The sequence below is a fragment of the Pipra filicauda genome, unplaced genomic scaffold (assembly GCF_003945595.2).
Source record: "Pipra filicauda isolate LSUMZ 115617 unplaced genomic scaffold, ASM394559v2 scaffold90_size2875636_pilon, whole genome shotgun sequence".
NCBI lineage: Eukaryota > Metazoa > Chordata > Aves > Passeriformes > Pipridae > Pipra > Pipra filicauda.
Genome location: NW_024105098.1, coordinates 913,704 through 936,990, shown reverse-complemented (window position 1 = coordinate 936,990; position 23,287 = coordinate 913,704). Strand labels below are relative to the sequence as shown.

The following is a 23,287-nucleotide window of genomic DNA, read 5'->3' as shown; positions in this document are numbered from 1 at the left end:
CCGCCCCGCCGCGGGGGCCGCTGGGCTGGGCAGCGCCCGCCGCGGCCCCTCAGGACTCCCCGCCCCAGCCGCCCCCGCGCCGCGGCCCCGCCCCGTCGCCCTCCCGCTGCGCGCGCTGTGTGCCGGGTATTGTAGTCCAAGGAGGCGTTGTCCACGGCCGGGCGGCGCTGCGCGAAGACCACATCTCCCGGCATGCAGCGCGCTCCGCCCCCCCCGCCCCCCGCCGCCTCCTCGCCGTGTCGTTGCGCCCGGCCCGGCGCTCCCGCCCCCCGCCGCGCTCGCTGTCCCGGGGCAGCCGGGGCGGCGGCGGCTCCGCGCGCCAGGCCCGGCCATGGCGCTCCCCGCGGCCGCGCAGCGCTGCCCGTAGGTGCGGCGGCGCTCGGGGCCGGGCGGGCCCGCGGGGGCCGGGCGGGGCGGGGATGCGCCACAGAGGGACTCTGAGGGGGCCGGGCGGAGCGGGGGGCGCGCTGAGGAGCCCGTGGGGGCGCGGAGCACCCGGGGAGGTGGGGGATCGCTGGGGTGTGAGGTGGGGCGAGGTGTCCCTGAGGGGAGTCGGGGTGGGGGGGGAGCAACCGTGGGGCCGCGTCGTGACGGGGGACAGTGAGGGGACCGGGAGGTGCTGGGGCGGGCGAGGGGGGCTCAGCTGTTGCCAGGGTGGAGGGGAGGGTCGCCAGGAGTTCTGCTGGGGACAGAACTGGGCGGCAGCGGTGGGGGAGCAGCCAGGGATGGTGCAGGGTTGGGGTTCCCTGAGCAGGAAGAGGTGCGCTGGGGAGCTGAGCTTTGCCAGCGAGTGTACGGGGGAGAGTGGGAGCAGAGGGGTACCCTCAGCGAAAGGATTGCTGGGGAGCAGCAGCAGGAAAGGGGTGTGTGAAGACGATGATGTGGATTGTGTTGGGGAAGGTGCTGGGGTGATGCCGGGAGTGGTGGTGAGGGGATGGAGCTATGGGGCTAACTATCATGCCGAGGTGATGGGTGGGGAAAATGGTGCCTGAGACTTGGTCAGTGTATATCATTAAGGTGAGGCTCCTTGACACATCTGGAAGGCATTTCTGTAAAGAATTGAGAAATGGGGGTTGTGAGGAGGGGCTGGCATACTTAGAGTGGGCCGGCAGGTTCAAGGAGAGCTGCAAATCAAGGAGAGAAGAAAGATGCAGGTAGCTCTTCAGGGAAATGAGGCAGGCTCTGAGAACCTCACATGAGAGCTGTGGTGTTCTTGCTTGTCGCAGTTAACCAGTGGATGAGAAATTATCACTTTCCTGTCGTGCTGCAACATCCCAACCCTCCCTGATTTTGCAGAAGCGAATGTCTGACCATCCTGTAGGCATGGCTCACCTGAGAGAGTTTGCCAGCCAGGTAAGTGGTGATTAAAAATCTATTTTAAACTCATTCCAAGGGCAAACATAACAGTGTTTGCTCTTGATATGAGGGTTTCAAACAAATCACCAGAAAATCACTTTTTGCCACTCTTTATCTCTCTTGCACACGTCTCATCTTACTCCTGTTAGCTGATTGACTTGTGTCTCCGTGCTGGTGTTGATTGATAGTGTTGTGTTGCCAGACATATAGAAAAGTAGTTCTTCACACACTACGGGGCCTTCCTCTGAGGTTAAATTTGCTTTTTGTAGGGAGACAGGAGTCACTGGGAGACAGTCTGAGTATTTTTGGGAGGGGAGGTCTAGAAATGGGAGCAGAAAAACTGTGTGCTGGCTGTGCCAGATGTACCTTCCTAAAGTGTTCGTGGCATTAGTCTCAGAAAAACAGTGCTTGTAACCTCACTGCATCAGAGGCAGTGATATTTGATACTGAGCAGTAACTCTTCCGAGAGATCTCAGCCTCCGTGGATGCAGTTAAATGCTGCTGTTGTGATGGCATTTTCATAAGAGGAATGTGGAAGGATGATGTCATGACTTGGGACTAAAAGCTAAACCACATTAATAGTATTGGCTTGCATCTTCTTCCCTCTGAATTGGGTTGTGGGGTGTGTTTGATTATTGGCAGATGTCAGGACCAAATGTAGGTCCTCTTAAGCCGTGTTTTGTGAGAATTTTGGGCATTTTTCTGTTCTCCTTATAGGTGTAGAATTACTAAAAGCCTCAGTGGTTTGAGATGATGCCTTCTGTGAACCTTTTCTGATTTAAAATTGATTTTCAATACGTCTTAGTTTACATGCTGTTTTTCACATCCACTGTTTCCCCAAAGTGTTTATGGAATTAAATGCAAATAGAGTGCCTGAGTGAGTCACTGTACAGGGAGAGAAAGAGAAGGATACTGTCTGGTTAGAACTGAGTTCTGTAGCTATAGAGGAGGTTGCTCTGACGTTTTCTTTGTACACAACATTCACTCAGGAAATTTATCAGAGTTCCAGTGGTCTCAGCTCTGAATTTATTATGGAAATGTGAGGCATTCTTAGATCTTGTCATCCCATGCCTCTCTGGTCTTGGAATAGGAAACCAGTCTGTGTTGTCCATTCCTCTGGTCTTTTCAGGAATCCTTGGTGCAACCTTGAAATCTGTGTAACCGAGGCTTGCTGGGAGGGCAGTAGGAACTGGCCTGAAGTTCTGTTCACCAGGATTTACTGGGAAAATACTGTGAAAATCAAGAGACTAAGACTTAAATTGGGATGTCAGAGGCTTGAGTTGTCTGATTCCCAGTTCTGGTGCTGATGGGCAGTGTTACCTTAGGCTGATCCCCAGGTTGTTCTGCAGCTGTGCCTCCATTTTGCAGGCTCAGGAGGCTGTTTCTCTCTTTCCTTGGCTCCCCTTTGCTGTGTACATACAGCACTGTAGGTCTTTGGTCTTTGTCTGGAGCTCTATGTGCCAGGTGATATATTTACATTATCCTGTTTAAAGCTCTGATCTGAGCTCTGTTTCTAGTTTTGTTGTTCCTTATGTGACCTTGAAGAAGCCATTCAGGTTTTTTGGCTAAGTAATGCTTTACCCCCTGAAGCAAAAGCATGCTGCCTGTGAAGCGAGTTGGGAGTCTCAAATTAGTGTGTATCAAAGTGCTGAACACAAACTTCCCTCTTGTCTGTAGTTCAGAAATTCAAAACTGCCTCAGGTTTTGACAGTTGCAAAGAGCTGGGCACAGATTTCACACAGAAGGGAAACTTTCAGATGGTTTCAGATACAAGGCTGATTTCCTCAAAGAGAACACAATACCTGCTGCAGACACCTGTGTTGGTGGCCCAGAGGTGAGTGTGCAGCATGCAGTGTGGGTAAATGCTGGGTGGGAAGTTGGGGAGCAGAGGAGGCAATGGGAAAAGAAGATGACAGGTTTATTAATACCAACTTCCTCCTTTCCACTGTGTTTTGGCAGAGGAAAATTGTGTTTGTTTGTTTGGCTGTTTGGAAAGTGCTCTAGTCAGAAATAACACTAAATGCTTCTGGTTCCAAATAAACCCTTGGAGGTTGCCAAGCTCTCCATCAGCTTCAGCTCATAAAATGTTGTGGCCTTGGCAATCTTCTGTTGCAGACCTGTCCCGTATAGAACAGTGATTCCAATTCCAACCTGCCACAGACCAAGGAAGTCTCATTTCCAAAAGTGTTTAAACACCCCTCAGTGTTTTATGTAGCAGATGCAGGCATGATTCTTGCTCTCGAATATTTTGAGAATGAGATCCAGCTGGACATAGCCCAGAGAGAAGATCTTCAGCTGGTTCAAGTGGTGTTTGCTTCTGTTCCCAATACACAGCTTATCTTTCCAGGCAGCAGCTTTGAAATGAGGGCAGATACTTACTGTAGGCTTTCTCTAGTCTCCTCTCAAAGACTATGGATATCACGTCTCTGCAGCTGGAGGGGGCAAAGTTGCCAAAGCCCATTCTTTCCCCATGAAGCAGCTGGTGTTACTGCCAGGCTTGTCTCATAACACACTGCAGTTCCTAATTCCTGATGGCTGCAGTGAGTTGCTCTGTTTTAAAACATGGCATCATCAGTCAGGATGGCAAACACCCCCACACCTGTCAGGACCTTCTTTCCTGTGCTGTGAGATTAGATCCCAGAGGGCAGAAGTGGAGCACATTACTAGGAGATTGTCGTCATCCCTCTCATACTTTTCCCCTTCCTGTGCTTACAACAGAGATAGTGCATTGTGTGCTCCCCCCTCCAAAGTCTGCCCAGGCCTGCCTGAACCATCTCTGGTGCCTGACTGCTCTCAGTGGGGAGGAACAGCACGAGGCTTTTTGCTCCAGAACTGCTATGTAATAAACATTCAGTCAAGCGAAAAGGTACAATGCAGTGACCATCCCTTAACGGTTTTACATGTAGTAGTGGAACAAAAAGCAGCAGCTGCTGGCCTGGAGTTCTGTTTTGCAGCCCTGGTGGGTTCTGTGAATGTGGAAGAAAATGGAAAGAACCTTAGCTGGTGAGCAGTTGCAAAGGTGACAGGTGCTAATAAGCCTCTTTGTGTTGTCTATGCTCATTTAAGCAAGTGTAAAGCATTTCATCTGGATTCTGGTACTTCCTACTAATGAAGTTTTCCAGGTGTGTTTGTAGCAGTGCAGTTCCAGAACACGGATTTACAGCCAGGGTGAATCTCTGACAAGACAACTGGCACTGAGATAATTTGCTTTTAGGAGAGGGACGGATGGTGCTTGTTACACCCCTCACTGCAGTGCTCTGCCAGTGCAGATGTGTTGGGGTAGGGGAGAGTCAGGCTCGTGGAGTGCATTCTTCTCCTCCCCTGCCCCCTCAGCTCAAGGGCCCAGGTGTGACTGTGCTTCTCTCCTGACAGAGCAGTGCAGTTCCATGGCTCTCCATTCCTGGCAGAACTGCATTTGTGCTGTTGTCTGGTGAGTGCTAAGACTTTTATGGCTATGGATCTGAGCGTTTGCTTGTCAGCAGTGAGTTACCGTGTGGCAGCTCAAAACAGATTTTTTTTTTTTTTTAATGGACGAGGGCTTTTGAGCAGGTGTCCTGCAGGCTAGCATAATTCTATCTATCTTAGTTTGTCATGGGAATTCAGGATTGCTGAAAATGCCAGCTGGCAATGTCTTCTGTGGTTTCCACAATGATAGTTCACAAGGTGTTCCCCTGGGCAGACACTGACCTTCTTACATCAGGGATGGGCCTGTTTCCTCCTCCCTGTTTGTCAGCAGACAAATTTGTCAGCAGACTCTGATCCTGCAGCAGCATCCGGAGACTGTAACCGTGGCTGGAATGACTCTGTACCTCTTGGCCCTATACTGGCTCCCTGGGTTCTGGCTGTTGCTGGGTCTGACTTGTGTGATTCTGACCACTGTGTCAAGGGATATATGTCCTCAGGTCCTCCATAGAGTCGGATTCTTGCCCTGTCACCTGAGAGGTCCAAAGCAGTTCCAGGTCAGTTCTGAAGTGGCAGGTACTGGGAAGGTAAATCCAGTCCCTACAAAGGAAGTTTCCTGTTCCACCCTAATGTGGTGGGCTTGTCTCATCTGCCCATCAGGTTTGTATTGTTTTCCCTAGTCCCTTGGGCAGAATTTCTGTGTGCTTGTCAGGAAGCTTTGTCTCCTTCACCACCCCTACCTGAACTGCTTTGTTCCACAGAAAACAGAATAAACCAACATCCAAGTCTGGAAGCTTGTTTACCAAGCTGTCCATGATTACAGAGCCCACCACATAAAGTGGTGGTTGTCCCAGAAGCTGCCTGCCATAGCCAGTGCTCTTATGTTTGGTGTCCTATTCTTGAGGAATCAGTCCTGATTCTCTGATATCCTATGCCAAGCTAAGGAGGGCAGCAGTCACTTCCACCTTGCTGTTTCTTACCTCATGGAAAAGTTATTTACATGGGAGGGGAGGAAGGTTTTCTTGCAGCGTTGCTTCCCTGCAGGATGTGGGTAGTGTTTCCTTTAGGAGCTGAGCAGGTGCTTCTAGGAGATGATCCTCTTTCCCTCCCTTCTCCCTGATGTGTGGGAGTGGCTGATGTGGTGAGTGGCAGTTTTAGGGTGCAGTAGGTGACTGTGCAAAGTAACATCTGGGGCACATTGTTGCCCCTTCCTCCAAATAGGTCAAGAGGTGGAAACTGCTTCTGGTCTGTAGTGAGCCTGGACTAGCCAGACTGTTTTCCCTGCCTGCAGTCATCATTCTCATATTGTCTCCTGGCATTTCTCAAGCTCAAATCCTCTTCCTTTACCCTGCCTCCCTCTCTCCAGTCCCTGTTATGTGTCTCCAGTTCTTTTCATGTCTGCACATCCCCTCCCATCTGTTTCCAGTGCATTTGTTCGAAGTACAGCCTGTTTAGGTGTTGCTATGGATGCAAAAGGATATTTGGTTACCCTTCTGTATCTTGGGCTGGAGTTTGTGTAGAAATCCTGTTGAATGAGCTGACTGTAAAGCTCACTTGGGTCTGCCTTACAGCAATGCACTGGGCACAGAAGGCAAACAACCTATAATGATGGGCTGGCTTAATCATTAAGCAGCACCTTGGGCTGCTCAATGATGGCCTGCTGCTGGAGCCTGGTATGAGATGGAAAAATGCAGCTTCCCTGTTCTCTGATAAAATCTGCCAGCTCAAGGCCCTTGGGAGGGAGTGGTCTGGTGTTAGAGGTGAGACCGACAAGTTCTGGGTGTGGAAAACTCCCTATAGCAGCTTGGCTACTTCCTGTAGGTCAGGCCGTATTTTCCAGATTATTTTTTTTAACTATTTAAAAAAAAATTAAAAAAAAAGGCAGAAAAAACTAATCACAAAAAGCATTTTAGTAGCATGAAGCAGAGCAGAACTTCCTGCTGTGCAGCTGGACTGAAATAAATAGCATTAGAAGGTGATTGTGGTTTGTCTGCTTTTTCATCCATACTCATCTTAATAAAGTGTTAACTGTGCAGCTGCTGTTAGAATCAGTATTTCTCTGTTAGTAGCTTCCCAGTTGATGTGCTTATCTAATGGAGGAAATGCTATTTGCCTTTGCATCTGGGCGTGCCAGCCATGGGAGAGGCTGTTCCAGAAAAGCAGGTCAGGCAGATGGAGTGTCCATTCTGCTCTCCTGCCTCCTCCTTGCTGCTGACCTTCCAAAAGATGTGAGGTTTCCTCAGCAAGCATCTGAGGAGAGCTGGGCTGGGCGCTGCCTGGAAATCAGGCTGCAGCAGAGAAGACAGCTAATGTGAACTGGTATTGATACCAGTGGAGTATTTCACCCTCCAGACAAGTAGGGAAGGGTGCAAATCTCTCAAGTCATTTCAGTCTTTGAGTGCAGGACCTGACTAGGGAAACATTCTTATGGTCTCTTGCTTGCTTTCATTGCTGAAAGAAGGCTGGTTCTGGTACACCTTGCTGGTCTCTATTGAAGTGTGAGCAGGTGCTTGCTCGTGGAGCTGCTTTGCCACCAGTTTGTGCCTCCAGCTGAGCAGTCCTGTCCCAGAGGGGCTGACACTTTCCATAAAGAGACTTGCTGACATTCTCTTGCTGGACTTCCCTCCTCTTTCTCTCCTCCTCCTGCAGAGGCAGAAAGCCTGTGGAAGAGGTTTCTTCAGTTCTGATCTTGGATATATTCTGTGTCAAGTTTCTCAGACTTTCTTGGATATGTGAGTTTTGGATGAATTGATGAACACAGTAGGTGCACAGATGTGGAGATGAGCTGTATGGGTATGTGTGGTGCTCTGCAACCCTGGGATCTAACGGAATTATCCCATCCCTGCTTTCTGGTTTAGCACTCCAGAGTGGACCCTGAGGAGTTGTTCACCAAGCTGGAGCGGATCGGCAAAGGATCGTTTGGTGAAGTGTACAAAGGGATCGACAACCGCACCAAGGAGGTGGTTGCTATCAAGATCATTGATCTGGAGGAGGCTGAGGATGAGATCGAGGACATTCAGCAGGAGATTACAGTGCTCAGCCAGTGTGATAGTCCCTACATCACCCGGTACTATGGCTCATACTTGAAGGTAGGACAAACCATGGAGGTTCCTTGCCAGCAGTTTGGGAACGGTGTGGGCTCCTCTGTGGGTGCTGCAGCGGATGGTGGCACACAGCACTGGAAGGTGCCCAATGTGTGAGTGTCAGTGTGGCAACAGGAACAGCAGCGGCTCTGCTCGCTGCACTGGTGTGCTCTTAATAGCAGACTGGACTTTAAAACACTTGTTAAGCACATGGAAATGAGGTTCTGTGTGTTACCAAGAGCAGGGCACTTCACTGGAGAGAAAATTGTTCGTTGAAGACTGACCTCTCTCTCGTCTGACCATTCCTGAAAGGAAGTTTGTGGAATACTTTTCCAGAATAGCCCAGTCTAAGGTAGTACCACTGAGGGATTTATGCCTCTGGAAAGAAGAGAAGTTTGAAACTGAACTTTGTGATCTTGTGATCACCATTTCATCAGAAATGGTGAAAAGAATAGGAATATGGAGGAGTGCTGATATGCTTCCATTGAGAACAGGCTTAGGAATCCCTAATGGAAGCTACTAGTAGTGATGATCAGAGGTGGCCTCTGCATACTGTCTGCTGGAGGTGAAAGTAACACTGGGACTGCAGCAAACAGTTCCTGAGTTCTTTGGATCCTGAATATTCCTTACATATTTTTCAAAGACCAAAAGACATTTTCTCAGCCTTCTGCTGTAGTTTCGTGGGCCTGCTGTTTTTTCCTACCAGGACCTTGTGAACCTCAGTATGGAAATCTCTTCTCTGAGGAGTAAGATGTCTTGCCAATTGTACCCTTCAAGATGGCAGCCCTGTTAATGAGATCAAAGGCTGCAAAGCTCCCTTGCCATTGCCAAGAAGGAGTTATGCTGGATGTGCTGTTGGAGAGGTGCTAAGTGGCTCCAACCTGAGAATAAGCTTAATTCTGTGGGCTGGGCAGTCTGGTGCCTGTAGGGGCACTTGCTTAGATAAAACTGCAGACTGAGAGTTAGAAATGTACTGGAGCCAGATCCACCTATATAATACTGTGTCAGCAGAAAAGGGGGAGCTGGGAGCTCCTTCCTTGACCCTCTGAGAGCTGTGATGTGCAGCATCTCTTGGATTGTGTACAGGACTACTCCCATGTCTTGCTGCCTCCCAGGTGTTTCACTTTTCTGCCTGCTTTTATTACTGTCTTTGCTCTTGACTTGTGCTCTTGCTTGCAGGGCACTAAGCTGTGGATAATCATGGAGTACCTGGGAGGAGGTTCAGCCCTGGATTTGGTAAGTACATGGCAAGCTCTGCACTATGAAAACATTGTCTGGAGCCTTGGTTTGTGAAATGCCCATAAGCCAGACACTTACTTGCCACATGCCATCTTTTTGGCAGTCCTATGCCTGAGGGGTGTGCAGTGCAGGACAGACATGCTGGTTATGCTTATCCCAGGACAGAGGAAATGTCTGCGCTGTCCAAGCACTGTCCTCCAACAATACTGTGCTGCTGTATGATGGGAAGAGCCAGTGAACTGAAAAGTGACAGCAGCCAGTTGGTTTTGAGCTGTGTGAACCTGTACTTCACCATGTCAGAGTTACGGTGTTCAGTGCTTGCATGGCTCAGCAGGGCCATGGTTTGTGATCAAGTTACCCCAAACGTTAAGAGAATACAAATGCAGAATATGCCTGTAGGCGAAGTTCTGCTGTGCTGTATTCTGTCACAGGATTTTTCTCTTTAATGCCTGCTTTTCCAGAGCAGTAACCTGTCATGTAGGGGAAAATGCTGAGCCTGCAGTGACTCACAGGAAGGTGTAGTTCAGGGCTGTCATCAGCAGCAGTCATGTGAGTGTCAGAACCTTGGTTATTGCACTGGGAAGGCAGGACTTGGTTAGAGGAGAACTGATGGAAAGCAGAAGAGCTTTGATACAATACTCCAAAGCCTGAGGGTTGATGTTGTCTCCGGGCTGTTGCAGAGGCTGAAATTCAGTTCTTATGTGCTAGCAGAGAGACCTGAACAAGAGAAACTGTTAAGATGTTCTGTTCACTAATGTATTTCCAGGCCAAAGCAAGAGTTGAGCATCCTGCTGTTTGTTTGGGAAGCCTTTGATAGGCTGATAGACTAGCAGAAAATCCCCCAAAGTTTTTCCATTTAATGCTTCCAGGTGCAACGTCCAGCATTCTGCTTGCAGAATGTGCACCAGGCATGCAAGTACTTCCTGCTGAGTATGACCTTCTGGCCCAAGGTTTCCAAGTAATAAACTGAGAGCCTGAAAAATCCGAGGCATCAGTCACCCTCTTTTAAGTCATCTTTCTGCCCTTTATCAGCTGAAGCCGGGACCGCTGGAGGAGACTTACATAGCTACTATCCTGAGAGAAATCCTAAAGGGTTTGGATTATTTACACTCAGAGAGGAAGATCCACAGGGACATCAAAGGTAAGACTGGAGAGCTCAGCTCCCTTTCTTGTCAGGGACATTAGTAACATAGAATTCAGAAGTATCATGTAGCGATAATCTGTGAGATTTCAAAGCTCAGTGCTCCTTTTCCTGTTAGGTTTCTGTTTTCTGAATCTGATGCTTGTCACTGTGTCACAACTCATGCTTTTCATGTCTTTAGGTGTTTAGAGTAAAGGGATCTGTAGCTCTCCTCTGGCACTTGGAGTTTGGACAGGCAGGGAGCTAAAGCAAAGGAGTTGATGAAAGGCATGCTCAGATATTAGCTGACTCATGTCTGGACATCTGGTTTGCTGGTGGACCCCAAGGGTGTGCGTGCTGGTCATCATGGTTATAGCTCACAGTGAAGGTGAGCTGTCCTCATGCAGGGTTCACAGCCCTAGAAAATGAGGGCAGCTTGCATCAGCTTATCCTGTTACTGGTTTTTATAGTAATTGGCCTCGTGCAGTGTAGAGAGTGCTGGCACCTGCCTCCTGAAGAGCAGTGTCACAGCGAGCCCAGAGCATCAAAAGACAGTGGGAGGATGGAGGGACAGTGCTGTGGAGCCGTGGCCAGTGCTGGATGCTCACTCCTCTGACCCCCTGTGGGAGGGGAGGTGAACAGGCAGAGCACAGTAACCTCATGCAGGGAGATAAGGAGAAAAGATTCCATTGTGTATGTGAGACTGCACATTTCTAGGGCTGCAAGACGTGCAGGGCTGTTGGCTGTCAGCAGTGGGAAAATGCTGAAAGCTTGTAGGCAGGGTCTCTCTCATGATGAAAAGTCCTGCAGAAAACCCCCATTCCCAAACCTGCACAATGTTACTGTCTTATGAGTGACTGGGAAGAAGCATAAGGCTGGGACTTGAGCTCTTCAGAAGGATCTGCAATTTCACCTGTGCTGAATGCTACACCGAAAAAAATCAAGACCACTGGGGCCATGTTGCCCTGCCTTCTTTGTGTGACCAGGTGTCACATGTAGTTGATTGTGTGGCCCTTCACATCTGCTCCTTGCTCCTACCATAGCAATATTCCTGTTATGATCCAGCCCAGTGCATGAACTTGTTCATGTTACCCGGTGGAGTTCAGAGCACGAGAATGGGTGTGAGGCTGAAAATCCAAGCTGAGGGTTATCACTGGGGGTGAAGGAGAATGGCATAGGAGGGCCCTTCTCAGTGTTCAGTTCTGTGTGGGCTGGAGATTCAGAAGGCAGCAGACTTAATGCTTATTTGTGTGAACAGCTGCCAACGTGCTGCTTTCGGAGCAAGGAGATGTGAAACTGGCTGACTTTGGGGTGGCTGGACAGTTGACGGACACCCAAATCAAGAGAAACACCTTTGTGGGGACTCCATTCTGGATGGCACCAGAGGTCATCAAACAGTCTGCTTATGACTTCAAGGTGAGTTTGGGAGCAGGAGGGTTGCTACTTGGGCCTACTTGGATGTGGTGCTAGGACTGGAACAGGGATTGGAAGTGCTGCTTACTACAGGAATGATTCTTTCCTGTTATGGTTCAGGGTCTCCTGGAGAAGTTTGTGTGTTAGACATGAAATGCTCCATCTGATTTTATATGATTAGCCTTTTGGCTGTCCTAAAACTGTGTGTTTTCATGTTGTAGCATTGCTCCTCATCCTTCTGCTTTCGTTCTTCTGCTTTCAGGCAGACATCTGGTCCCTTGGAATTACAGCCATTGAACTAGCAAAGGGAGAGCCTCCAAATTCTGACTTGCATCCTATGAGGGTTCTCTTCTTGATCCCCAAAAACAATCCTCCAACACTTGAGGGTCACCACAGCAAGCCCTTCAAGGAGTTTGTGGAAGCCTGTCTCAATAAGGATCCTAGATTTGTGAGTATTGCTGCCCACCCGTGGACTCAATGATCCTTGTGGGTCCCTTCCAGCTCACAAGATTCTGTGATTCCACTGGAAGTCAGTGTGTGCTGCATGTTTAGCGTGCAGAGATGATTGGATGTGACATGCTTTCCTTATCTGCTCCAGAGGCCAACAGCTAAAGAATTGCTAAAGCACAAGTTCATCACACGCTACACCAAGAAAACCTCATTCCTAATGGAGCTGATCGATCGATTCAAGCGCTGGAAGTCAGAGGGCCATGGAGAAGATTCCAGTTCTGGTGATTCCGACATGTACGTACATGTTCTGCACAGAGGAGTGCCTACTGCAAACGGCTCAGGTCCTTTTCCCACCGGGGTTGGAGATCTTATGGTAGCTCAGAGAGACCTGTGAGCATCCATTTGTGGGAACAGGTGACTGCTGCCTGAAGAACCAGGCTGTTACCTCCTGTTCAGTGGGACCCGGTTCTCTGTTCTGGTCTTAACCTGTGGAGCTTCTTTGCTGAGTGTAAGGAGCTGTAGTACTGACAAGAAACAACTTAGTCTGGGTGTAAATAGTAAAGCAGGGCTCTTGTTGCCTGTATTTTGTGTCCATTCCGTTAAGTACAAGAGCGACAGGCTTTAGTAACTGTGGCAAGAGCTGTGTTTGTGTGTTTGTGTACTCATGGGTAGAGCTTTGCTGCTGCTGTGCAGGACAGTCAGGTTATGGGCCTCGGGTGGGGAAAGGGCACTTTATTGCCAGAGTGGTATCACAGAGCTGCTCTTTAACTGTAGTGGCAGTGACTCAAGTGACCAAGGACTCTGGGAGATTGGCTTGTAACATCTAAGCCTGAAATTCTGAGCTTGTATTGTCTTGAAATTCTCCTAAATTTAATTAGCACTAGAAGCTTCTTCAAGCTTCTAGAGCAAAAATGTGACTGTGATGATTTGGAAACATGATGTAGTACTTAGCTCAGATCTCTCAGATGCTGTGTATGTGCTGTAGAAGTGGTTTCTCTTTAGGATTTTTTTCTGGGATAAGGAAATGCCTGGAGCTCTGCGATGATATGGCAACAGAGTGGGACAGAGCTTATGACTCCAGGACTACATGGGCAAACCCCTGAGTTATGGAACTGAGGATTTGTGTTGACCTTCCCCTTTTCATTTGCAGTGATGGAGACGCAGAAGATGGAGACCAGGGTCCAATCTGGACATTCCCACCAACCATTCGCCCCAATTCCTTGAGCAAGCTGCACAAAGGAATGGCTCTTCATGGTTCCCAGAAGGTCTGTGTGCTGTCTGGTCTTTCTGAAGTGGACTGAACTAACACAAGCTTTTGGGTGTCTTGGGGAAGCCACAAGGCACTCATGTTCTGTCTAAAATTTACTTCAGTCTGGCACCCAGGGCTGGTGCTCCAGAATTGCCTTTTCCACATCATCAGAGTACTGCAACCTGTGGCTTTCCTAAAACCTGGTGAGGGGACTGCCATGGAAGTGGTGTGAATTCACCAAAAGCTTAGTACTTCACACTTACACTTAGTACTTACACTTGTGTGCCCTGGGAGCTTTTGCATGTGCTTGTAACTTCTGTTCCTGTTGCTTTCCAGCCTACTGAGCCCATTAAGAGGCAACCACGGTCACAGTGTCTCTCCACGCTTGTTCACCCAGTTTTTGGGGAGGTGAGTAGAACCTTCTTGGTGCCTGTGCTGGTTGGAGATGGAGGTACCTGACATGGATAAGTAAATGGGAAGGATTTGGAGAAGGGAAGTGCAGTGAAGTATCTAGTAGGGTTAGGGGATTCTGAAGCATTTGTACCTCTGCTCAGAGGGCTGGATTGTATGTGGGGAAAGTGAGTATGTCCCTGGCGTGTCCTCCCCAAAACAGTTGTGTTTGAAAGCAAAGCATTACCCTGTTGTCTTCTGGTGAGGATCAGATAGAGGAGTCTGATCCTCACCTGTCTCTCCTGTGTCTTAGGCTTGCTGGTTAGGCAGCTCTGGACTCTGATGTCTGTGGCTGAAGTGCAGCTTCTGTTAAGGCAGAAGGTACTCGGGCTGACCTGTCACTGTGCGTGTCCCCTGCCCTCCTGCTGTGCTGCTGTCCACAGCAGAGTCACTGAGGGGAAGGTAGGTGGCTTAGAGCAGGAGTCAGCTTTGCTGGTTACTGGACCATTTCTTGATCTACACAGCCTGCTACTAATAGCATGCCAAGGCCCAGGAGTTCCCTGCCACGTATCCTCTGGAAGGCAGGCAGAGAAAATGTGTTTGGAAAATCCACCCTGTTCCCTGCCTCATGTTCAGGGTGGGGATGTGGAGCTGAAGTGAAAGCTGCCATTAATGATAGGATGGTGTCTGTATCAGCATAAAGGTGACTTGTCTTTTTGGGTGATGTTCTCAGGGAAGAGAAGAGGAGGATAATCATAAGGGGGGGCTGGCTACAGGCTCTAGTTGCTCCTTCCAGCAGGAGTGTAGGAAAGGAGGTTCTGCTTCGGAAGAAATCACTTAGGCACTGCATGTCAGGGTTCTTCTTGGGGTGCTGGTCACAGAGACCCTTTCTTCTGTCCTGAGGACTTACTCTTTTCTGGATCCTGATGGGGTGGCCCAGCAGAGAACTGTGCCTTTTCAGGGATAGTTTCTGGACTTAACTCCCTTTTCTCAGGTCTAGTGCTATGTGGAAGGAGGGTTTGGTGCGTGACAGGAACCAGAGGTCATCCCAAAAAGCAGATTGCTGAGACAGCTCCACTTTGGATACTGGGACTTCATCTAACTGAGCTCTTCTGTACTGCACTGGGCTTGACTTCCAGAGGTCAGAGCATGAGACCAGTGTTCTGGGTCTTGTAGGCCTAGACCTGTAAGATTAAACCAAATTAAAAATACGTTGGTTCCTGATGCAGGCAGTTTGGTTGTGCAGCACAGTCACTGACATCTGGGTCTCTGTTCAGTTTAGGAGCCTCCTGGGACAGGGCTGTGAGTATGAATGCATTTTTGTGCTTCTCCATACCAACCTTGTTGCACCAGTTCCAGGTGGGAAGTGGCTTCTTGGGCATTTCATTTCTGCTACTTTGACTCCCTTGCCCCAGTTCGTTGATCCTCCTTTCCTTTGAGTAGACTTCCGTGCTGGCTCTGTGGATCCCACCGAGCAAAATCAGGTGCAGGAAGGGTTTTGGGCAGTCTCTGAAATAACCTGGCCTTTGTGTGCATTAGAGGGGGCTTGGAGGAAAACTTCTCCAAGTCAGAAATCTGCTTCACTGCTGGTTGCACGTGGTGTTCTTTTCAGTTCTAATTTCCTACCAGTGGCAGACTTCCTCCTTCTTGCTGTTGAGTGATTGCCTCTTTGACCAGCTAGGTTTGATCCCCTCTTTCCATAAAATAGCTGAAGCTGGGCTTTATGAATGGAAATCTGACTGAAATGCTGTGTGTAATCTTTCATATACCCTCCCTGCATGTGTGTTATTGGATGCTAATATTGAAAATGGCCCATGGGGAGTTAATTAACAAATGTGGGCAACTGCAAATCTGGAAACTTTTTGGGGCAGGGAGGGAAAATGACATTTACGCTTGGAGGACCAAGCAGTGAGTTGGAGGCAGCCTGTAAGGTGAGCACAGTGCAGTGCTCTAATGCCTTGCTAGCCTCCAGAGAGCTCTTCTGCAGAGAGAGAAGACAGGCCAGCACAGACTGCTCCTGTCACAGGCTGCTGGGCAAGCTGAAGGTCGGGGGTGTGGCATCAAAGGCTGATGATAAACTGGCAACTTATCTGCAGGACAGGCCCTGTGCTTGTTCTGAGGTGGGCAGCCTTTGGCGGGTGGACATCAAATCCTTGGCTTTAGCATCACAGCTATTTTTGGCTTAAGAAATCTGTACCCTTGATGTGTAACTGAGTTGCCCTCCATGCCCCTGCCATTCTGACTGAGCAGAGGTGTGTGTGGGTTCCTCCCAGAGCTGTGTGTTAGGCAGCAGGTGCCCCACTGAGGAGACAGCAGCCCTTTTTGTCTGGGAACTCTTTGTTCACAGTGGGGGACTCGGAGCACAGGGACGGCTGCAGCTGGGGATTAGTGTTCACATTTGTCCTGCTTTCCAGAGCATGGAGAAAAGGTGAGCTCCAGCAACAGGAAAGGCTGATCCTAAAATTGTGAGGCTTATGTAAAGCCCTTTAATCAGCGTGGCCTAACGGGAGCTTAATTGAACTGGACAGTGGTAGGCTGGCAGACGTTGCTTGTTCAGCAGGAGGTTTGATTGTTGTTCAGTGTGATGGTGAACTGGGGAAGGGCCTGTCATAATCAGCACTTTTGGGAAGGAGGTGGGGAACTGTTGCAAGGGGTGGGAATGTGGTATTTCCAAGGACAGACTCCTTCAGGGTCAGCACCAGTGACCTGTCAGGAGTTCCTTCTCGACAGAGGTGTAACTCTTTGAATTTAACTATTGGAAACGTGCAAGCAGAGGCCTAGTTGGAGTGCACTGAGCATGAAAGATGTGAACTGAGGCTTTTCATCAGGGCAGATGCTGCATGTGGAGGTCTTGGTGCATGGGCTTCCTTCCCTTGCTCCCTGGTTAAAAGCTGTCTTGGAGAGGAGTATTGGAGGCCAAGGGGCTCAGGATCCATGGCTTGACCATTGTTTGCCTCGGCCTCTCAGTCACTAGAAGCAACTGAGACTTTTCTGGGGTTATTAAAAGTGGTGGTGACTAAGTCCCAGTGTTGGATATTTTCTGCCCTACCTGCCTTTGAGCCTGTGTGTGTGTCTGGGCACTGGGCTGTCATTAGCAGCAAAGGTGACTGTACTGCTTCAGGTACACCTGGAGTTCTTGGTGCTGTTACTACTCTACGAGTTTTCAGGGCTGTTGATCCTTTTTTTTATATAATTTAATTCATTTAAGAGTACATCCTGTTTTGGTAAGGACTTGATTGCCATTAGTACCTAGAAGAAAATCTGAATCCCAGACATTGGGTTTCCACCTTCCTGATCTACAGAAAGAGACCTTTTTGGTTTGTTTAAGTAGAATGTGAGTGGCCTTCTGCACCCTGGTGGAGTCATGCTAAAAGAGAAAGGGCTTTAGTGCTGGACTGCTTGACCAGTGCTTTCTGCAACAAAATAAGGATCTAATGCACTGTTTCTGGGTTGCAGCTCAAAGATAAGCACAAGCAGACTGGAGGCAATGTGGGAGCCATGGAGGAGCTGGAGAATGCATTTAGCTTGGCTGAGGAGTCCTGCCCAGGCATCTCTGACAAACTGATAGCACACATGGTGGAGCGGGTACAAAGGTGAGTGTCCTGAGTGTGAGCTGGCAGCTGTACTCCATGGGTGTGGGAAAGGTTGGTGCCAAGCAGTCAAGACAGACAAAAGTGAATACTGATGACAAGCTGCCTTAATAGTCCTTAGGTCACTTCTTTTAGCTGCTTTCATGTAATGGAAGCAGTTCTTCATGCCCCAGAGGTCCTTCCTCACAGAGAACAGGTTTCTGTAGTGTAGAGGTATGTTGCAGAGCACAGAAAGATGCTACTATTCACCTTCATTTTGCACATATACCTATATACATATGATGTCCTGCTGGTCCTATTACCCAGGTAGCAAGGACTATGCAAAATCTCATCAGGATCACTTCTGGAATAGTAAGTTTTTGTTAATATGTATCTGTTCCATTGCAAGGAATGTGCTTTACAGCAGTATGTGCAGACAGTCACTGCTTGCCCAGCATCAGGTGTACAGAAAATACACAGGAAAGTGTGTTTTTCCTGAAGGCAATTGCTTATTAAACCAGTGAAGGAGTGTAATCTGGTAGAATTCAGTTCTTTGCTGTGTCAAACTTGCCTCCACTGCTGGCACCAAGTTCAGTCGTATCCATGTGTTGCAGGCAGTAACGTCAGACCCTGATCACAGGGTTTTAATTTAACATTAATTCAGCTTTTCTCCCTTTCACAGCAGGCTATCCTAAATCTCATCCTTTTTGTTACCAGCAGAGAAACTTAACATTTGGCCCTCCCCTGGTTAGCAAGCTGGAAGTGTTTTGCCATACATGTGACCAAAGGAGCCATCCCGTGCTCCGTCTGCCCCTGTAGACACAACCCAGGCTTTGCAGTTTTTACACCCTTGAACTTGGGCTTTCTAAGCATCTACTTCTGATGGGTTTAAGTCCGTGCCTTGTAGCTCAAGTACCCATTGAATAGAACAGAATCATTAGGGTTGGAAAAGACGTCCAAGATCGAGTCCACCCTGTGATCAATCCCCACCTTGTCACCCAGCCCAGAGCACTGAGTGCCCCATCCAGTCATTCCTTGGACACCTCCAGGGATGGGGACTCCACCACCTCCCTGGACAGCCCTTTCCAATGCCTGACAACTGTTTCCATGAAGAATTTCTTCCTGATGTCCAACCTGAACATCCCACAGTGCAGCTTGAGACCATTTCCTCTTGTCCTGTCGCTTGTTGCCTGGGAGCAGAGCCTGACCCCCACCTTGCTACAGCCTCCTGTCAAGAAGTTGTAGAGTGCAAGAAGGTCCCCCCTGAGCCTCCTTTTCTCTAGGCTGAGCCCCCCCAGCTCCCTCAACCACTCTTTATCTGACTTCTGCCCCAAACCCTTCCCCAGCTCCATTGCTCTTTGGACTTTTACACTCCAGCAATGTCCTTCTTGTCATGAAGGACCCAGAACCGGACACAGGACTTGAGGTGGGGCCTCAGCAGTGCCAAGCACAGGGGGATGGTCACTGCCCTGGTCCTGCTGGCCACACTATTGTTGACACAAGCCAGGATGCCATTGGCCTTCTTGACCACCTGGGCACATGCTGGCTCATGTTCAGCCACTGTTGACCATCCCCCCCACGTCCTCTCCCATCAGACAGCTTTCCAGCCACTCTGCCCCAAACCTATAGCACTGCAGGGGGTTGTTGTGACCCACATGCAGGACTTGGCACTTGGCCTTGTTGAATTTCACACCACTGGCCTCAGCCTGTCCTGATCCGTCTGCAGAGCCTTCCTGCCCTCCAGCAGATTGACACTCCCACCCAACTCGGTGTCACCCGTGAGTGTACTGAGGGTGCACGCACTCCCCTCATCCAGATCATTGATAAAGATGTTAAACAGGACCAGCCCCAACACTGAGCCCTGGGGACCTCCACTAGTGACTGGCCCCAGCTGGATGTAACTCCATTCCCCATCACTCTCTGGACCCAGCCAATCCAGCCAGTTTTTAAACCAGCAAAGAATGCACCTGTCCAAGCCATGGGCTGCAGCTTTTCCAGGAGAATGCTGTAGGAGACAGTGGACTACATCCACAGCCTTTCTCTCATCTTCTAGGTGGGTCACCTGGTCATAGGAAATCAGGTTGGTCAGGCAGGACCCACCTTTCCTAAACACACACTGGCTTGACCTGACCTCCTGGTTGTCCTGTACATGCTGCTGTCAAGCAGAGTCCTAGATATTAAGGACCAAATGTACTGGCCATACTGGAGGGCTTCTGTTTCTGTGTCATTCAGACTTTCAAGCAAATATGCCATGGGTTCTGTGTCGATCCCTCATCTAATAATCTTTTAATGCTGTGAGGAGAACACTCTCATCATTCTGGCTGACCCACAGAGGTCATAGAAGGTGTCCCGGTGATACCTGGAAAACCTGAGTGTCTGGCTGAGCAAGACGTGCTCACAAATGCACACAGGTGACTGCAGGGCAGATGTTTCAGCATCAATCACTTTTGTCAGCCTAGGAATGACACTGCTGGATGGGGCAGAAGCTCAAGATACATTTTTGGGGGGGCTTGCAAAACCTCAGAGACCCTCATGCTTTCTTACTGTAAAACACTAGTGCTGAAAATTTCTTACTAGGTCAAAACAATCTTGAAAGCCTGAAAAAAGTGCCACCTTGGCTTTTTTTTAAAATTGCTGTTGTTTGCTTTCAAAACTTTTTTTTTATCTAGCAAAAACTGCAGGGGCAATGGGAATGGGGACAGACCTACACAGACTGACTCTCTCCCGGGTGAGAGCTTCAAACAGCCAGAGCTGACCAGTTCCCCCCGCCCCGTTCTTCTTCCTTGCAGGTTTTCACACAGTCGGAACCACCTGACCTCTGCCCGCTGACACCCACGTTCCCTGCTGCTGTCGTGAGGGGGGAAGGATTTTTTCCAGCTTCATAAGAACTACATCTCTAATCCAGACCACCATCTGCCGTTGGATGTGACATTGTGTGACGGACTCCAGGACATTTCAGAGCCTTCATGTTAGCCGTGTTTTCATGATAACCCAGGGTGGGGTTTGCGATGCAAGTACAATTTAGACCTTTTGCAGAACCCGAGATGGGTGGTCTAATTGTTTTTACAATGTAATCAATGCAGTTTTTAATTGTTTCCCTATGGATGTGTCCGTTTTGGCTTGGTTTGATTCACAGCTTGTTTCTGGTAAATGCCTGGCTGCTGGAAAAGAGGGAGATTCTCTTCCACTGAGATGTGTTTCACAGGCGAGTCTGATGGGTTTTAGCCTCCTGGCCTTCCTAAAGAAGTGTTTGTGAGCAGTCATGTGTGAGTGCAGGGATGTTGGGAAGCTCTCCAGGCACTAGAGCCTCTGGGAGAGCGAGAGCAGCTCTCCAGTCGTTCTGGAGGATCACTTCAACCCCTTCACACACGAGTAACAAAACGCTTTCCAGAGCAGCAGCAGCTGAGCCGATGCGCTGCCGCTCTTTCCCAGCCTGTTGTTTCACAGGAGGATGGATTTGCTGACTGTACGTTTTTTTGGCTCTGGGACATCATTTTGTATTAGGCCTTGGTTCATCTACTTCAAGCAACAGCAGAACTTGCTGTCAGTCTCTGGGAACCAGAAGGCAAAGTGGGTCCTTTTGCTGTGGGAGCTGGGGGGGGTTCCTGTCCTTGGCACTTTCAGCAGCAGAAGCAACCAGACAGGCAGGCTGGGCAGTGCTGGTCTCTGAGGTGAGCAGACACGCACTGTGCAGGCCCAAATGGGGCAGAAGGGTTAAGAAAGGGGAGTGGGTGGAACACAGCAGCCAAAGGCACTGACAGGGCTTTGGTTCACAAAGCAGAGGGACACTGCGTAGCAGTTCTCAAGGCAACAACCCGTCCTCTACAAGAAGGCATAAACTGGATGGCTTGCAGCAGTGTGGCGGGGCTGGGGGTTCCCAGAAGCTGCTCTAGGCATCCCCTTCTCAACCTTTCCTTTCTGGCTCTTCCTTCAGCCTGGGATCTAAACTCACTGCAGCCAGGGCTCTGCTCCAGTTGACAAGATGGGGTGGTGTTTGCTAGCAGAGTAATTAAAGCATCTGCTGTGTTGCTTAAGGTATTCCAGCAGAGCCATCCCCAAGGAGCTTTGCTTTCTGTGTCATACTAGTTTATAAAGCAAATCTTTAATTCAGGTAAGCTCACAGATCTTAAATCTACACTTTAAAGGTCTAGAAAAACAGACTTAGGAAAATAACCCCTGATAGCTGGTTGCCTAGAGACCTGCCCTCTAATTGTGTAAAGATTCCCATGAAGTCAGCAAGACCTCAGTTATCCAGATCTTTCTGTCTGGGTCTTTGTGTGTGGATGATGTGGCTCACCCCAGAGCTGCTGAGAACAGAGGCTGGAGCTGTTCAGCCACTTTATTAGAAGCAAGGCTTGATTTTTGGTACTTGGATTCAGACCTGCAGATTTTAAGTGCTCAGGAGGACCATATGTTCCCTCATCCTGGTGTGCAGTGTTCACTTTAGCTTATGACTATCCTTTATTCTTCCTGATGGATAAATCCAGGCTCAGCAACACTATGAACCTGTCCCATAGAGCAGAGGTGCTGCTGTTGGGTTTTGCTGGATCTCTGCTGCAGAGCAGTGTCCTGCTGTGGTGTGAGCCAGCTCAGAGCCTGCAGTTAGGAAGAGCAGAACAAACCCATTTTTCCCTTAGGAGAAGTTAATGTACAGACAGGAAACTTGGAGAGGGGGAAGGTAGAGGCTGCAGGCCAGCAGAAGGGCTCCTGCTGCTTTTAAAGTTGCTGTTCATGACGGTAGCAAACCGTGTTGATAAGGTACCTGTATCGTTACTCACACTCTCTGCAGTGTAATGAGTAAACTTTTTAAAGGAAACAGTCCCCACAACCTTTGTCCAGTACTCAAAGCAACAATGCGTTTAGTTTTTAAAAACGTTGAAAGGGATCTGCCACTTTCAATAAAGTAACAAAACAAATGAGGCTGGTGTAACTTTGTGTTATTAGGGGAGAAGGATTGGTTCCAGCTGCCTGTCTCTGCATCCCCCTTGGTCTTCCCCCATATCACCCAGGAGACAGACCCAAGTACTTTGTGTGCAAGGAGGAACTACAGCTGAAGGCATGTCTGTCCTTTCTGCTGGTGCTACAGGAAGTACACACTGCTTTGCAAAAGTGTGACTGTGTTGGGGAATGTGAGGTGCAGGTTTTGCTGGAGTCTGTTCATTATCTGCGTTACTTAGACTCAGACTTGACTGTAAAAGCTGACAGCAGGGTATCTCTGCCTTCCTCTGTCTCCCTTTGCAGCTGAGAGAGGGTCCAGGCAGTGGCACAGGTTGCCCAGGGATAATCTGCTACCCAGACAGCCCTGCTTGAGCAAGGGTTGGATCAGACACCCCTGAGAGTGTGACCTCAGGGACAGGATGAACACTTTGGAGATGCCACTTTAGGCGTTTAAACCCTTGTGTGTGACCGTCCCTTCTCTGAGCAGGAACAGAGGTAAAGGCCACAGCTGGGGCTGTGACCAAGCTCTGCAGTGCTGCCTCACCTTTTCCCCCTTGCAGCCAGGAAGGCAGACTGACAAATGTGCTTCTGACTCTGCTTTTTTGGGGGAGTTTTGCTAAATGCCCCGTGCTTGCGCTCACCTCAGCTGAGCAGGCTGTGCCGAGACAGGGGTGGTGCAGCTGGGCAGGGGGGTGCAGCTTGTGTTTTGGTGGTTGATGGTCTGCCTTATATAATGAAAGTCTGACTGTTCCTCCACCAGTCAGGCACTAACCCTGCCCAGCAGAGTTCTTGACTCCTGGCATGCCAGCCCTGCTCCACTGGCACCTCAGCAGTGCGAGTGCTGCCAGGCACAGAACACCTTGTGCCCACACACACTGCTGATGCTTCAGCAGAGGTAAAGCTGGGGTGATGCAGCCAATATGAAAGAGGGAGGTGATTTCTCTGGTGAAACAGTCACTCCTGGGACAGGGAGAGAAGGGAGTAGCCACCAGAACAGCTCCAGTCTGTTGCATTAAACGTGTGGTAGAAGTTACTGCATGAACTCAATTGTTCTGGTTTCTTAAGCAATGAAGCAAGA

The 23,287-nt window shown here is 49.3% G+C and overlaps 1 protein-coding gene across 2 annotated transcripts; it reads left to right on the top strand.

Moving 5' to 3' along the window:
- Nucleotides 1-283: 283 nt before the first annotated feature.
- Nucleotides 284-22,190, top strand: STK25 (serine/threonine kinase 25). 2 transcript variants are annotated; one of them, XM_027724975.2, is made up of 12 exons: nucleotides 284-367; nucleotides 1,227-1,353; nucleotides 7,617-7,847; nucleotides 9,021-9,077; nucleotides 10,113-10,221; nucleotides 11,459-11,616; nucleotides 11,876-12,061; nucleotides 12,212-12,357; nucleotides 13,214-13,328; nucleotides 13,649-13,720; nucleotides 17,159-17,295; nucleotides 20,061-22,190. In XM_027724975.2, exons 2-12 carry the CDS (start codon nucleotides 1,303-1,305, stop codon nucleotides 20,098-20,100), a joined length of 1,302 nt encoding a protein of 433 aa, XP_027580776.1. In that variant the 5' UTR covers nucleotides 284-367; nucleotides 1,227-1,302; the 3' UTR covers nucleotides 20,101-22,190. The 2 variants fall into 2 exon arrangements, with proteins under 2 accessions (XP_027580776.1, XP_027580777.1); XM_027724976.2 differs by having other exon boundaries at nucleotides 285-363.
- Nucleotides 22,191-23,287: the final 1,097 nt, after the last annotated feature.

Excerpts from the sequence above, each read along its gene's own strand:
- STK25 (XM_027724975.2), top strand. The coding sequence starts at position 1,303 with ATGTCTGACCATCCTGTAGGCATGGCTCACCTGAGAGAGTTTGCCAGC. Across the intron at positions 9,078-10,112 it reads GAGGTTCAGCCCTGGATTTG|CTGAAGCCGGGACCGCTGGA; the intron begins GTAAGTACATGG and ends GCCCTTTATCAG. Across the intron at positions 11,617-11,875 it reads AGTCTGCTTATGACTTCAAG|GCAGACATCTGGTCCCTTGG; the intron begins GTGAGTTTGGGA and ends TTCTGCTTTCAG.